Source organism: Alexandromys fortis, unplaced genomic scaffold (genome assembly GCF_014885135.2).
Source record: "Alexandromys fortis isolate MF-2015 unplaced genomic scaffold, M_Fortis_MF-2015_v1.1 scaffold_72, whole genome shotgun sequence".
NCBI lineage: Eukaryota > Metazoa > Chordata > Mammalia > Rodentia > Cricetidae > Alexandromys > Alexandromys fortis.
The window spans coordinates 4,880,717-4,894,985 of record NW_026067969.1 but is presented as its reverse complement, the minus strand read 5'-3'; the positions used below and the strand labels follow the sequence as shown (position 1 = coordinate 4,894,985).

The 14,269-nt window shown below is 48.0% G+C and overlaps 1 protein-coding gene across 1 annotated transcript in view; it reads right to left on the bottom strand.

Annotated features, from left to right (window-relative positions):
* Positions 1-13,683, bottom strand: part of Med27 (mediator complex subunit 27) — a 182,281-nt gene extending 168,598 nt beyond the window's left edge. The window contains exons 1-2 of the mRNA XM_050155136.1: positions 13,440-13,683; positions 10,833-10,977 (exon numbers count right to left, since the gene is read on the bottom strand). Coding sequence (XP_050011093.1) covers positions 10,833-10,977; positions 13,440-13,642 — 348 coding nt within the window. The 5' untranslated portion in view covers positions 13,643-13,683. The remainder of the gene's footprint in view (positions 1-10,832; positions 10,978-13,439) is intronic.
* Positions 13,684-14,269: the final 586 nt, after the last annotated feature.

The following is a 14,269-nucleotide window of genomic DNA, read 5'->3' as shown; positions in this document are numbered from 1 at the left end:
CCTGGCCAGCACGAACTAACCCCAGCAACAAGCCTCCCCATCCCAAGGAACTGCAGTGAGCTGCATCTCCCAAACAAATGAGGGACTGCAGCAAGGGAACGCCCACACTGGCAGAAAGGCCGAGAGCAAGTCCTGGAGCCAAAGGACAGTGCAGCAGGCAAGAGGCAAAGTAGATGAGCACTTCATCTCCCCAATCTGGCAGAATCCTGACCTCAGCCCCGAGGAGCCCCAAGAGCAGGCATGGCTGTGAGAGAGGTGGAGAGAGAAGGCGCTTGTTTCCACATCCATACCTCCTCCCACGGTCCTCTAATGAGCACGAGGAAATCTGCGGAAGGCCAAGACGAGGGGAAGACAAAATCTAAAGGGCAGAGAGGAGGACACAGAGCAAGTCAACAGCAATAACTTCTTTGAAATCCCATTGTGTGCCCTGCCCTGAGTTGGAGATGCCATCCATACACAGTTCTCATGAGGCACTGAAAATCAACACAAAAGATCAGAAAGATCAGAACCACTCTGGAGATCAGTCTTGTGTCCAGTACACTAAGACCCTACAGGCTTCAGTAACTGCCCGAAGTAGGAGCAGGCTTGGGGCAGACAGGAAGTTAAGCAGGAAGAGTGAGGTAAAAGTGACAATGGGACACCTAGCTGGACACACTGCAGGCTTTCAGAAAACAAGGAACAGAAAGACGAGCCCTAAGTGACCAAGACTTTTCCACAAAGAAACGAGACGGGAGATGGAAGAGCATGTGCAGAGGCCGTTGGGAGACTGCAATTCGTTCTATAAGATCAAATCCGCAAAAGAGCATCGGTGAGTGGGAAGCCAAAGCAGAACAATGAAGAATGCACACACTAAATGACACCGTGTCTGGGTCTTGCTTTAAAGCACTCTGGTCCTGCTGGGAGGGGGCAAGTGCACGCTAGTAATGCTAACACCCAGAAGACAAAGGCAGGAGAATTATGAAGCTGTGCCAGCCCAGGCCCACAGTGTGACCTGACCAGCCCTACCCCTTCACCAAAAAGAAAAGCGTTCAGGGCAGGGTGAATGAAGCAAGACTGTAAAATGTTCTGAATTATCAAACTCGGTTACCAAATGTCCTCGTCTGCTTTTCTGCTGCTGTGCTAAAACACAAAGTAAAAGCAACGGGGAGGAGGGGGAGTTTAATTTGACTTACAGGTTAAGTCCCTCATCTAGGGAAGTTGGGACAGGAACTCAAGGCAGGAACCAGAAGCAGAAACAACAGAGAAAGGCTGCTTCCTGGCATGCTCCCTCTGGCCTCCTCAATTGTCTTTGTTTGTTGTTGCTGTTGTTTGTTTTTTTTTAAAAAAGACAGTTCTTCTCCGTGCAGATGTGGCTGTCGCTGAACTCACTTTGCAGACCAAGGTGACCTAGAACTCAGAGCTCCATCTGTCTCTGCCTTCCAAGTGCTGGGATTAAAGGCGTAAGCCACCATGCCCAGCTTCAACTATCTTTCTTATATAGACCAGGCCCACCTGCCTAGAAATGACACTGCCCACAGTAGACTAGGCCCTCCTACATCAATTATTAGTCCAAAAAAATGTACCATAGACATGCCCACAGGCCAATCTGGTGGAGGCAATTCTTCAGTTAAAGTTCCCTCTTCCCTTCCGGGTATGTCAAGTTGTCAGCTGCAGCTATGACAAGAGTTATGTAATTCTTATTTCTGTGTATGTTGAAATTTTCTTTTGTTTCTACAGGAAGAGGAGATGGAAAGGACTGAGGAGGGCAAGTGGGAAGTAACGTGAGTCACCTGGAGACCACAGACGGAAGCCGACTCACCTGTGCCACACTCAAGTCACCATCAGAGTGACTCTCACAGGCAGGACTGCCAGGACCATTTCTCAGAAACTGAGGCTGGGTACCACTAAGCTTCGTGCGCACTGTTGCTAGAATGCTTTTATACCAACAACGGGGCTGGAATCATTCCTAGGGATCACTGGAGAGTGACAGATACCGTGCCGTGAAATCTGGAGCACACAAGTTCACTAGAGAGGAGATGCCAGAGACAGCAGCTGAGCACGGCCCTTAGCAGCAGCCTGAGGAGAGGGTGGACAGGATGGTACAAGATGGCCACAAGAGCTGTTGGTGGATGTGAAAGCTCCAGCACTCATGCTAATGCAGGGCCTGTCCATAATGCTAGGTCCCACCATGAGGAGCAGGGCTGGCAGTGGAGCAAGACTTTCCATCTGGACTGCATGTCTGTGAGTCCCAGAGTGGCAAAGGACAAGTGTCTTTCTTGTGGGCACTGTGATAGACAGGAACAATCTCAGGGGAGTCTAGGCTTGAAGAGGTAGGCGCGGTGGTTGGGTGATGCGTGAACTGCGGTGCTAATGAGATGGCCCAGAAAGAGCAGAGCAATGAGAAGAAGCACTATCTTACGGCTCTGCTCCAGCCTGCCCACCAGGAAGAGACGGGAACAAGAGACAACCCCAATTCCCTGTCTACACAATGACATGCCTCCCTCCCACCCACTACACCGAGGCTGAGGAGAAATGACATGGACAGTGCAGGAAAGGAACAATCTACAAAAGGCTCTGGGCTATATATAAACTGCACACCCCTTCAGTCCTGCAAAGGCTAGCAAAGCTGGAGGAACAGCTCAAGGCAGAGTGCTTGCAGAGAGTGCATAAGGCCCCAGGTTCCATCCCTAGCACTGCAGAAACAAAGGTGCGGAGGGGGAGTAAAGAAAAGAAAGCCACAGGTCTGTTACAGAGCTGCAGCTGCCCACGGATAGGCCAGCTCTGGGTCACAGAAACAATAAGGTGACCATTTTCACAAACCACAACTAATAAGAACATTGAGATGTGGACTGGCCTGAAGCCTTGGGCTAGAAACCATTTCCGTTATGGGGCATCACCTGACTCTCATTAGCATTTATACGGGCGCACTGCAAGAGCCAAGGCTCTGGAGAAGCTTTGCAAGGTAATTTTCCACTGAGCCCTCAAGGCTGCCCTGCTCTGCCACTTGCTTGGAGCATGGACGGCAGCTCCCGTGCTTCAGAAGAGAAGAGCGGGGAGAGGTCCTCTCCAGCCCCATGAAGCGTTCCGCCCTACACACAGGCAGGCATCAATATTGCCACTGGGCCTTTCAGGGTCAGAGCAGAAATGGCCTTCTAAGCACAACCAGCCCAACCCCTCAGTCAGCCCATGGAAGCCCACCTGCATCAGATGGCACAGGAGCCATGGGACCGCTCACCATCTAGTCACCACAATGGGTTACTCTACCCTGGTGACAACTCTGAACCAGTAGCTGCCCAGAAGGGCACAAAACTCACTTGATCATAATGCCAGTGACTAACTGGGAATAATCCAAATGCTTCTTTCCAAATTGGTCTTTGTGTTCAACCTGTTCCTACAGCAGTAGGCAGGCACACAGCATCCCCTGCAGCAGAGGACCATGGGAGTGATCACAATTCTAAACTTCATGGCAGAGGTCTTCCTGAACTTCCAGGTGAATCTTCTATGGTTTGGACACTGGGGTCTGCTCGACTGGGCTCTTTCTGTCTCCTCTGTGGCCTTCTCATCCCTCTCTGTGGCTTCTTCTAAGGAAGTCCTCCATACCAGTTTGCCTCACAATTAACAACCCTTCACCAAACTCCCAATGCCTCACTCCACACCCCAGGTTTTAGAAGGAAAGACCTGACCCTCATACTAACTTACCCTCATGTGTGATGAGTTGCTACTCTTGCTCAGGTACTTTGAAGACCTTCCGGAGACAATACAAACATAATGGTGGGAGATCTGGTGACAATGACAGGGATAGAGAGGCCAGAGCATCCTGGGAGTCTCTCCTCATTGCTGCTTATGTATTCAGTACCATCAGCCCTACCTTATCACTTAGACCTCCTAATCATCTCTCTGAAACATGCCCACCTTAGAAAGCTAAGGAGAAAACCAGGAAGGTTAGTCTCACACTCTGAGGTAAAGGACTGTGAACTAAGGTGCTCAGGCCCTGAGCGCACACAGCCGCACAACTGTACACCCCAGATGCACATGCATGTGCACACGACCATGTGCTGTGCACAGTCACCATTCATTCAACACTTACTATGTGGGAGTTAGCTAAGGACAGTTTTGGCTTTTATTTTGCCATCTGATGAAAGCTAGGACCTCTTATATGCTAAAACAGTTGGACGATCTACTACTGAGCTACATACCAGCATCAACAGTCAATGCATTTTAAAGACATTATCTCTACTTCACCAACACTATGATACAAACCCTAGTTCTAGCCTCATTTCAGTCAGGAAGTTTACCACTTAGCCAAGGCACTGGGTGAGCACAGAGCTGGATCAGAACCCAGGCAGCCTGACTCTAAAACCTGCATCCAGGCCTGCACAGGTCCAAGGCTCAGGACATGTGGAGGGCCAGCAGGGTGCTTGGATGTCGGTTTCCTGTTCAGTAGTGTTGCTATGCAGTCTGTGATGCCTCCCATGAAACCCCTCCTATAGGGAGGTGTAGGTCCGAGGCTAACTAGACAGTCAATACCAGTTGTTCCAGTCTGCCAGCAGGTGGGCATGTGACAGTAGGTGCCATGAGGCCAGGTTTGGGAGAAAGCATCTGTAATACTGGTACCTAACACCTTTCCCAAAATAGTACCAGGTACCATAATAACAAATATTTAGGTAACTGTTATCCCATCATCACCTGTGTGAACTTGTGCCCTTAAACATGTCAGATACGCACAGAAAATAGTTGGGGCCTGGTCTATTGGCAAGGAAGACACTAGAACAGAAATTATTGATAGGTAGTGATAGGAAAATGGCTCAGTCAGTAAAGTGTCTGTCAGGCAAACACAAGGACCTGTTTGTACCAGTGTCCTAGTTCCTCAACAATTTCCATAGCTTAGAGTCATCTGAAAGGGGAGTCTCAACTGAGGACTTGTCCAGATCAGACTGGTCTATGGGAAGGTCTGAAGGGGACAGTCTTGATTGTAGGAGTATTGAGAGCACAAAGGTCCTTGCACCCACAGACAGCTATGGAAACCAGGAATATTAATCACATAGGGTTGTCTTCCCCAAAGGAAAAAATGAATACCCATTTTCCACACAGGTTGGGAGTGGATATTGTTAATGACCACATGATCTTTGCTATCTGTAGCACCAGACCAGACACAAAGCCTCAGAATGTTTATGCCAGCTCCTCCCTCCTTAGACCTATATTTTTAGCTTTATCAGTCAACAGAACTCATCCTTAGGGGAGCTGTCACAGGTCCTTTATAGCCTGCTGACCTCTATGCTACAGAGGCCACACAGACCCTAGGCTCTTAAGCTATAGAACCCATCTTCATAGTCACATGTACTTTGAGTTTCAATGTAATTATGCCTCCTCGTGCATAAGGGATTATATTATACCAGGAAGCCTTTTTTCCAAAATTGTACCATGTCAGATTCTCTAGAAGTTTGAACTAGTACCAACTAAGCCAGGCTGAGCCAAGTTTCCCTTCTTGCCTCTCATTGTTCATTTCGCTGCTAGCACTGATGCTTGCAGGGACCCCCACATAAGAAGGCCCCATCCACTGTGGTAGCACAAGCCCTAGCTAGGTGATCCTGAATTATATAAGGAAAGTTAGCTGAGTACAAGCTAGGATGGGTGTCAGCCAGGAACCAACATCCTCCATGGTTCCTGCTGTACTTTGTTGGCTACAAGGTGAGTTCCTTGATCAGAGAAATTGCTGCGTGGAATAGTAAGCAGGTCTGCCTTCAAGTTCCTGCCTCAACTCTCCTCAGAGACAGGTGAGTAGAGAGCTAAGCAGAATAAAGCCTTTCCTGACCTAAACTGCATCTGCCCCTCAAATGCTGGATTAAAGGTGTGCACCACTGCAGCAAGCCTAAAACCCTTCTTTTAAAAATAAAACATTAGGCCATGCAGTGGTGGCACACACTTTTAATCCCAGCTCTTGGGAGGCAGAGGTAGGCAGATCTCTGAGTTTGAGGCCAGCTTGGTCTACAGAGTGAGTTCTACAGCCAGGGATACACAGAGAAACCCTGTCTCAAAAAACAAAAAGCGAACAAACAAATAAATAAATAGAGCATTGAATCAGATGTGGCAATAAAACACCTTTAATTCCAGCATTGGGAAGGCAGAGGATCTCTGAGTTCGAGGCCAGATTAGTGTTCAAAGTGAGTTCCAGGACAGCCAGGACTATTACACCAAGAAAACCAAAAATAAACAAACAAACATTAAAGATGTTAGAAAAGTAGAATGAAGAGGGGAGGAGAGAGGGAGGCAGCAACAGCATCTTGCTCTGTTGGTCTTTCCCAACTCAAGTAGTTGGGAGTCTTTGCTATCACCGAGGAAAAGCAAAATCATGGTGGGTTCGTCTATGCCAATGCTGTGAGCCCTCCCCTAGTTCTTGTTGGTGAATCTGCAGGCTCAACCAACTCCTAGTGGAAAATACTGCTCTTATACTTAACGTCTACAGGCTATTCCTTATCATTACTGTCTGGGAAAGACCGTGCAGCAGCCATCCACACAGTAACTGCATGGTACTGGGTATCATGTCACCCAGTGACCATGTGACGCACACGGGAGAAGGTGGGCATGGTAGTGCATGCTTACATTCCAGCTACTCAGGAGGCTGACGGAGAAGGATCACTTGGCAGATGCCTCAGCAACACAGCAAGAACCCATCTCCAAAAGCAAAGAAAGAAAGAGAGAGAGAGAGAGAGAGAGAGAGAGAGAGAGAGAGAGAGAAAGAAAGAAAGAAAGAAAGAAAGAAAGAAAGAAAGAAAGAAAGAAAAGGCAATGTATACAGTTAAATGCAAATATGGCATCATTTTATGTGAGGGACTTAAGCATCTGTGGACCTTCTAACTTCAGGCACAGGAGTTGCTGGGATCGAACGCCCACTGGGACCACAGAGGGTTTTACACAAAGCAGTCTCTGCCACAAACAAGTGAAAATCATCAATGCCTGAAATTAAGGGACCTTCAGGACAAGTGCAGTCTCTCATGTCTGAGCATGACAAGTGACAAAGTCTACACTGACTACAGCAGGGACAGTGCTGATGCCAATTATTTTCTGCCCAAGTGGAGAGAGCTTGTCACCCTTCTGCTGAACAATTATCTATAGGTGCATCGGAGTCAGAAGCTCAGCTCTTTCCTCGAATCAGCATGGAGAAAGTGCTGTTCACAGCGATTTGACACCATTTCCGTAAATTAGATTAATCTCTGAATGTGTTATTCTAACAATTATGCCAACTACCATGTAATTAATATTCCAACTGACTTTACAAAAATTAGGAAAATTCCTCCAAAGAAAATGAGCAGTGATTGACATGCATGAGACCTTTCTACGGCCACCAGCACAGGAAGCCCACCACGTAATGGGTGGTGTCCAAGCCTTTTCCCGTGCCCTTCCATTCTCAGCACAGCACAGAAAGCTGACATGGGCAAGATACCCACCTCCCTTCACACATTACTGCACACACTGCTTTAAATTCCTTGGATAAAATGATGAATGGTGAAGGCTTTAGCAATTAAAATCTCTTCTCATTTACAGAAGCAAGAAAAACACATAATTAATGATTGGCCTCTTGCATGTCAACAGCTGAAAATGAGAATACTGGTTTCTTTCCTAAGGCTATTTCTTTAGTTTCTTGGAAAACTATGCATGCGGTCACCCTGGCTTTCTTCATCCCTTTCTGGTTTTATGGCTCTCATAATCCTAAATCTTTCCCTGAGTCATGTCCTGCTACAGAAATCAAGTCTCCTGCAGCCTAACCACAGAGCATTCGTACAGTTCAGAGCCAATCCACAAAGAGCTTGAGCAGCAAAGAATGCAACAGTTGATTAGTAATGTCTGCCCTGGAAGAAAGTTTGAAGACCCACATACAATGTATTCCCTAACTTTTGCTAAACCATGGAAATGCACGCACACTAAATGGATTTTTAAAAAAAAGTATGAATAAAATATCACATGAATTTCTAAGATGTGGCCAAAGGGGAGAAATATTTTCTTTTTCTTTTTCTTTTTTTTTTCTTTTTGGTTTTTCAAGACAAGGTTTCTCTGTGGTTTTGGAGCCTGTCCTGGAACTAGCTCTTGTAGACCAGGCTGGTCTCGAACTCACAGAGATCCGCCTGCCTCTGCCTCCCAGTGCTGGGATTAAAGGCGTGCGCCACCACCGCCCTGCTGAGAAATATTTTCTAAGTTGAAAACTTAACCATCAAGTTTCAGGGGAAAACAAGCAAGCAAGCAAACAAACAACAACCAAACTCAAACTGTAGTCCAGCTGGGAGCTATGACAAGGCCGGTTCCCGGGGCTTCAATTTGCCTTGCTCTAACACAGGAAGTTGAACTCTTCTGCTGGTGACATAGGGACCAGTGAGGATACTGTGGCTTTATAAGCCTATCACCACTGCGCATCAGGTCCACGCCTAAAGCCTCCAAAGCTCTTCAACAGTGACTATAGGATTTAATCTATGACAAGCTTCCATAAGATTTTAACCTGTAGCATCTTGAGGCAAAGATTTCAAACACACATATTTATTTCCTTAATAAAATTTTTCCCCTCCTTAGGACAAAGGCAAGGGCCAGGACTTGTTTTCACAGCCAATCTGATTCCTTAAGTTATGAAAGTAGCATTGTTCAAACTTAAGTTGCCATCACTTCAATGAAAGACTAGGCATCTGTGTCACCCAGCCCAAAGGATCCCACTAAAAAGCTCTCATTGCTCGGGCTCTCCGCCCATGTAACACAGCAATAGGACTTCCTCATCTAAACACTGGATTTTCTAGGAGTCAAGTCCAGCCATGCATCTGCTGATCGGCCAGGCACACACCCCCCCCCCCCCAGGAAAACCAGAAAGCTTCCACAGGGCAGACTAGAAAGCAAGGGGTTCTGGCCCCAGCAACTGCCACTGTTTCTGTCTGGTGCCTTCTGCTCTGGGTGGGTATATTTAAGTGAGGGCTGTCACCTCCCCACCAAGCTTCACAGGTGAGAGGGATTGTCCTCAGCATAGTGATGATCTGTTAAGAGCTGGAACCTGCGGGCAGTGGTGACACACACCTTTAATCCCAGCACTCAGAGGCAGACTGATCTCTGTGAGTTCAAAGCCAGTCTGGTCTACAGAGCTAGTTCCATAACAGGCTCCAAAGTTACAAAGAGACCCTGCATGGAAAAACCAAGAGGTGGAACCTATTAAGAGGTCCTTATCCCTAGGTCAACCTGGGACAGCAGCCTCTCTGACCTTCTGTCTGGCAATGAGCTTTGTCCTTCCTACATGTTCACCTACTGCTATGATACTCTCTGCCATGAAATCCTCTTCAGAATCAAGCCAAGGCAGCACCTGACCTGGCATCTCTAAAACCAAGGCCTAAATAACCGTCTCTCCTCTATAAAGTTAGTCCACCTCAGGTACTTCCTTACAATAATGAGGACAGACCAGCACACTCTTCTTTTAGGAAAATGGCACTCTCCAACACCAAGGAAAACCACCCCGATGAGCCAAGCTGAGACTCCCGCTCACTGATCCAGTTAACCCTCTCCAAGGCACCCACCGCACAGGGCCCAGCAGTCACTGGGAGATCTCTGGGCATAAGGATGCAGAACTCTGCAGCTGTTAGACAATCCTTCCTCCACTAGGAGAGTCTCAGAGCAACGAAAGCCAGCAAGCCCTAAGCAGCACCTAAGTGCCACAGCCATGCACATGTTAACCTTCAAGAGCTCAGCTTCGAAACGGAGTTAGTTCCCTGACCGTTTATTTTACTGATCATTTTTGATGTGCCGAAGTCTCCTCCGACTCCAGGGTAGGTTTCTACACCTGGCACCACAGAATTTGGGGGAAAGGTCTTAAAAGCCAAATCAATATATTCAGAGTCAAAATTCTTTCAGTCCCCAGAGAGAATCATCTTCCTGAATCTCCAGCTCACTCCAAAGAAAACACTAAAATAAGCCCACCAGAGAAATTCTAAGGAAAAAAAAATGACACAGCAGAAAGACTATCAAGGCTCATCTGTCTCCCAGACACAGGGAGCGCACAGGAGAGGAAGGGCGAAGGGTGGACCTGGAGGAGTATAACCATTCACAATCAACAGGTCTCCAAACTTGTCCCTCAAGTATGCACCAGTTTCTCGTCAGCAGGAAAACACACCACACACAGCAGACACACAAAAGAAACTCACAGGCCAGCAAACTGCTTAGGGTTTGGAAGTCCAGTGGTTCCTGTTATTCTAGACAAATGCTGAATTCTCCTCTTCAGGCTTTCTGGAGAGCCACACCATGGGCCTGCCCACTCAACCACATGACAACAGTCACACTGTAGCACACGTTCAGGTGTGTGTAGGAGACAGTGGAGCATCCTTTAACCAACAGCACTCTCCAGACAGTCTTCCACCGTGACAGAAAAGACAATGTGAGGCTGCACAAATGTGGGCAGCTAAGCCCTCCCATCGCCAGTCTTTCAACTTCTAACAGTCAAGGCCTCCTGGTAAACTGAGGAAAGCTAGGAAAGATGCACCTTCCTCAGGCACACACCACAGCACACCTTCTGTACCAACACAACACAATGTATGTAACACACCATAGCACACCACACTACATGGACCATCCAGGGTTCCATAATCTGCTTTCCACACCAAGCTCCAGGCTAAGTACCTCTGATCTAGGAACCCTTTCCAAATGTAACTACAGGAACATCATTATCAACTCCAAAGGCTTCAAAGGGATGGCATAGCACTTATAGAAAACTCTAAAATTCCAACTCTATAGCTCATGCAGATTCCGAGATGCCAAAGAGAACTTGCTTTCAAGCTCGGCACTTCTGGGAGAAACACTGGGCTTCGCTCTCTTGGCTCTGTCTACGGCCCCCTTACCTTGTTGGACCATTTGTAGGCTTGCAGAAGTTGGCTGTAGAGTGGAGTTTTGTCCTGCACAGGATCCAGGCTTAACAAGCCGCTGTTGTGAAGAGGGTGGTTCTCGGATGGCTTGCCTACCAGATTGCTCAGACGTTCCAGTTCACTAAAAGTAAAACGAGACACAACATAAACCCGAGTCCACTTCACTCCATCAGAGCCGAGCACACTGCTCAAGGCTGGGTGCCACCCCGTCTCTTAAGAGCGTTAGAAAAAGACTAGGGACTAACAAGAGAATGCCTGAGAGCTGTCATTTCAAACATACAGTGGAAACCAGTCACGGAGGCCCAGACCTTTAATCCCAGCACTGGGGAGGCAGAGGCACGTGGATTCATGATAATTTGAGACCAGCATGGTCAACACAGCAAGTTCCAGACCAATCAGGGCTACACAGTGAGACAAACAAAACAAAATATAGGTGTCTCATGCCATTCCAAAGGGAAACAAATCTATGGGGACAGAGAAACGGAAGGCTTCCCAGAAGTCAGGGTTTAACAACTCAGATCCATCTAGAGAGGGGAGCAGACGGTCTGGGACCTTGCTCTGTGACATAAAACTACCTCTCATTCAGGATTTCCAGACCCACGCGCTGATCACTCCATTTGGCAGAGCAGCAAGTACCTGAATAAATCATGATTATTTATCATTTCACGGTGGGATAGATTTGTGCACGAAGCTTCACAGATGGCAAAGCTTTAGCAAAACAAAGAAGAGATAAAATAAACAAAGGGAACGGGAAGACACCATCGAGGGGCTGTGTCAAACAAACGCACTTCAGTCTAGCAGGGGAACTAGGGAGAAGCCTGGGAAAGTGGGCTAACAGGGAAACCACACACTCCATGAGTGGATTCTGAGGACGTGGCCCAGCTGCCAACAAGCCTCTGTCAACCACTCCCATGCTGCACCCAATCTAGACCAATCTGCCACCATCTTCCTGTCAACATCACCAATGTTTCTACAGTGAAAAGCCACTAGAAAGCCACCCACCAGAAATCCCCCACTAGAAAGCCCCCACTAGAAAGCCAGAGGGCGAAAGGGAAATGGAAGTGTGTGTGATGGGGTGGGGGTGGGATGTCACCCTCAAGCAGGGCAGGAATGACCTGTTGCTGACACTGCAATCAACAATGTGTACATGTGCAATCTAAGGGATATGGGCTATAGGGAGGAAAGGTGCCCATTATTTCATTACCACTTCCTCCTCCATCCTGCCAGACCAAACTGGGGGATGTGGGGAGTCTTGGGGCTTAGCTGAGTAGTGAAGAACTTGCCTGTCATGTGCAAGAACCAGGCGCTGTGGAGAAACATGGGATGGGAGAAAGGAATCCCAATCTGTCCAGAGACTCTAAGTGATTAGCTCACCAAATGCTGCTCCAGTTAAGGCCAATTTCAGAAATAGAAGGTCGAAGTCTTTAAATTCTAACCTTCTAAGACAAGAAAAGAACACAAGTTCAGGCAAACAAGAAATACCTACTAAGCTGGGCGTGGTTGCACACACCTTTAATCCCAGCACTCAGGGGGCAGAGGCGGGTGGATCTCTTTGAGTTCTGGTCTACGATCCAGTTTGAGGATATGACAGCTAAGGATATACAAAGAAATCCTGTCTGGGGTGGGGGTAGGGCTATTATGGACCAGGTATCTGACAAATGTCCTCTCAGTTAATTTTCTCTGTGTAGCCCTGGCTGCCTTGGAACTGTTTCTGTAGACCAGGCTGGCCTCGAACTCACAGAGATCTGCCTGCCTCTGCCTCTCGAGTGCTGGGATTAAAGGCGTGTGCCACCACCACCCGGATCAGTTAATTCTTAACACACTAATGAAGTAAAAGAAGGGGTCTTATAAGAACAAAAGTAAATATGTAATCAATCCCCAGGACCACAAATTAAGAAGTATTAGGGGCTAAGATGCTCCTATGCCTTTTCCACTGCAGTGGGCTGAGTCCCCTGAAACTGTGAACCTAGATAAATCCTTCCTCCTTAAAAATAGGATAGGCATGAGGAATTTGCCTAGTTGATAGATGTGAGATTAGGTCTCCGTTATGGAGCTGAAAAAAGGAATGAAGGTGAAATGCTGTGGAGAAATGGGAAGAGGCAAAAAGGTAACAGGGGGTAGTGTTCGAGAGTGTGGTGAGGTGGAACTGATGAATTCCGGCGGTGAGGATGGGAATTGGAGCTCGTCGGACCGACCGGTACTAAACTGAGCCAGCAACAGCGTTAACGGGTAGTCTGGCCAGATATGATGGTGCCCAGGGGCCTACAGGTAAGAAAACTGGTAAGATCAGTGAAGTGGACGTTCCTGCGAAGAGCACGTTTCCTCGTCAGAATGCGACCGCCACAGAGGAGACCGAGGACGGCAGAAGACAACCAGAACCAAATGGCCAACAGAACGAATACTAGGTGACGGGACGAGGGACAAGGAGTCCCTGAGAGGCTGGTAGGGACCTGGGGACAAGCGAAATAGACAGTGGAAACACGACAAGGAAGAGCAGCCCGTGTCTGGAAAGACTGACGTGGGATCCCGGCGGGATAGGCGCCAGGAGGGTCCTCGACCCGGATTCCTTCAGCCAGTACCTACTTGAGGTCCCGGTTGACCGAATGCAAGTTGTCCTGGAAGTGCGCGATGAAGGCCTTCTCGCGGCCCTCCAGTGTCTCCTTGTTGCGCATGCCATCCTTAAGGCAGTCGAACACCCTACTCACGCTGGAGCGTAGCGCCTGGATGGCATTGATGGCCTGTGAAAACGCCTCCAGGTTCACCCCAACGCTCAACACGTCCGCCATGTTGCAGCCACCACAGCCGGCTTTCGGGAACCTGCAGCCTGAGCGGCGCGTGGCACTTTCTGATGACGTTGTCCTGGGAGGGTTCTGGGATGTGTAGTTTGAGACGTGCCTGGCTCTCCTGGGAGCGCCAGTGTACACCTTGGAGAATAGCGCCCGTCTGACTAAATGAGAGGGTTGGCCACGAAGTGTGATCTCCGGGTGGGGAGTCAGGTTGTTCTCGCCTTTTGCTGGATGGTGAATGACAAAGAAATAGAGAAGCTGGGCGGGGATGGTGCACACCTTTAATCCCAGCAGGGAGACAGAGACAGGCGGATCTCTGTACATTCGAGGCCAGCCTGGTCTACAAGAGCTAGTTCCAGGACAGGCTCCAAAACTACACAGAGAAACTCTGTCTCAAAAAAATAAATAAATAATAACAACAACAACAATAATAATAAACAGCATAAACCCCCCCAAAATTGAAAGTGGCATCTAAATGAGATGTTTGTACTTCCATATTCATAGCAACCTCATTCACAATAGTCAAGTGTGGAAGGAGCCAGGTGTCCACAAACATATAGGCAGATAAGCAAAATGTGATTATGTGTGATAGAAAGTATATATACTGTGAGACCAAAACAGGAAACG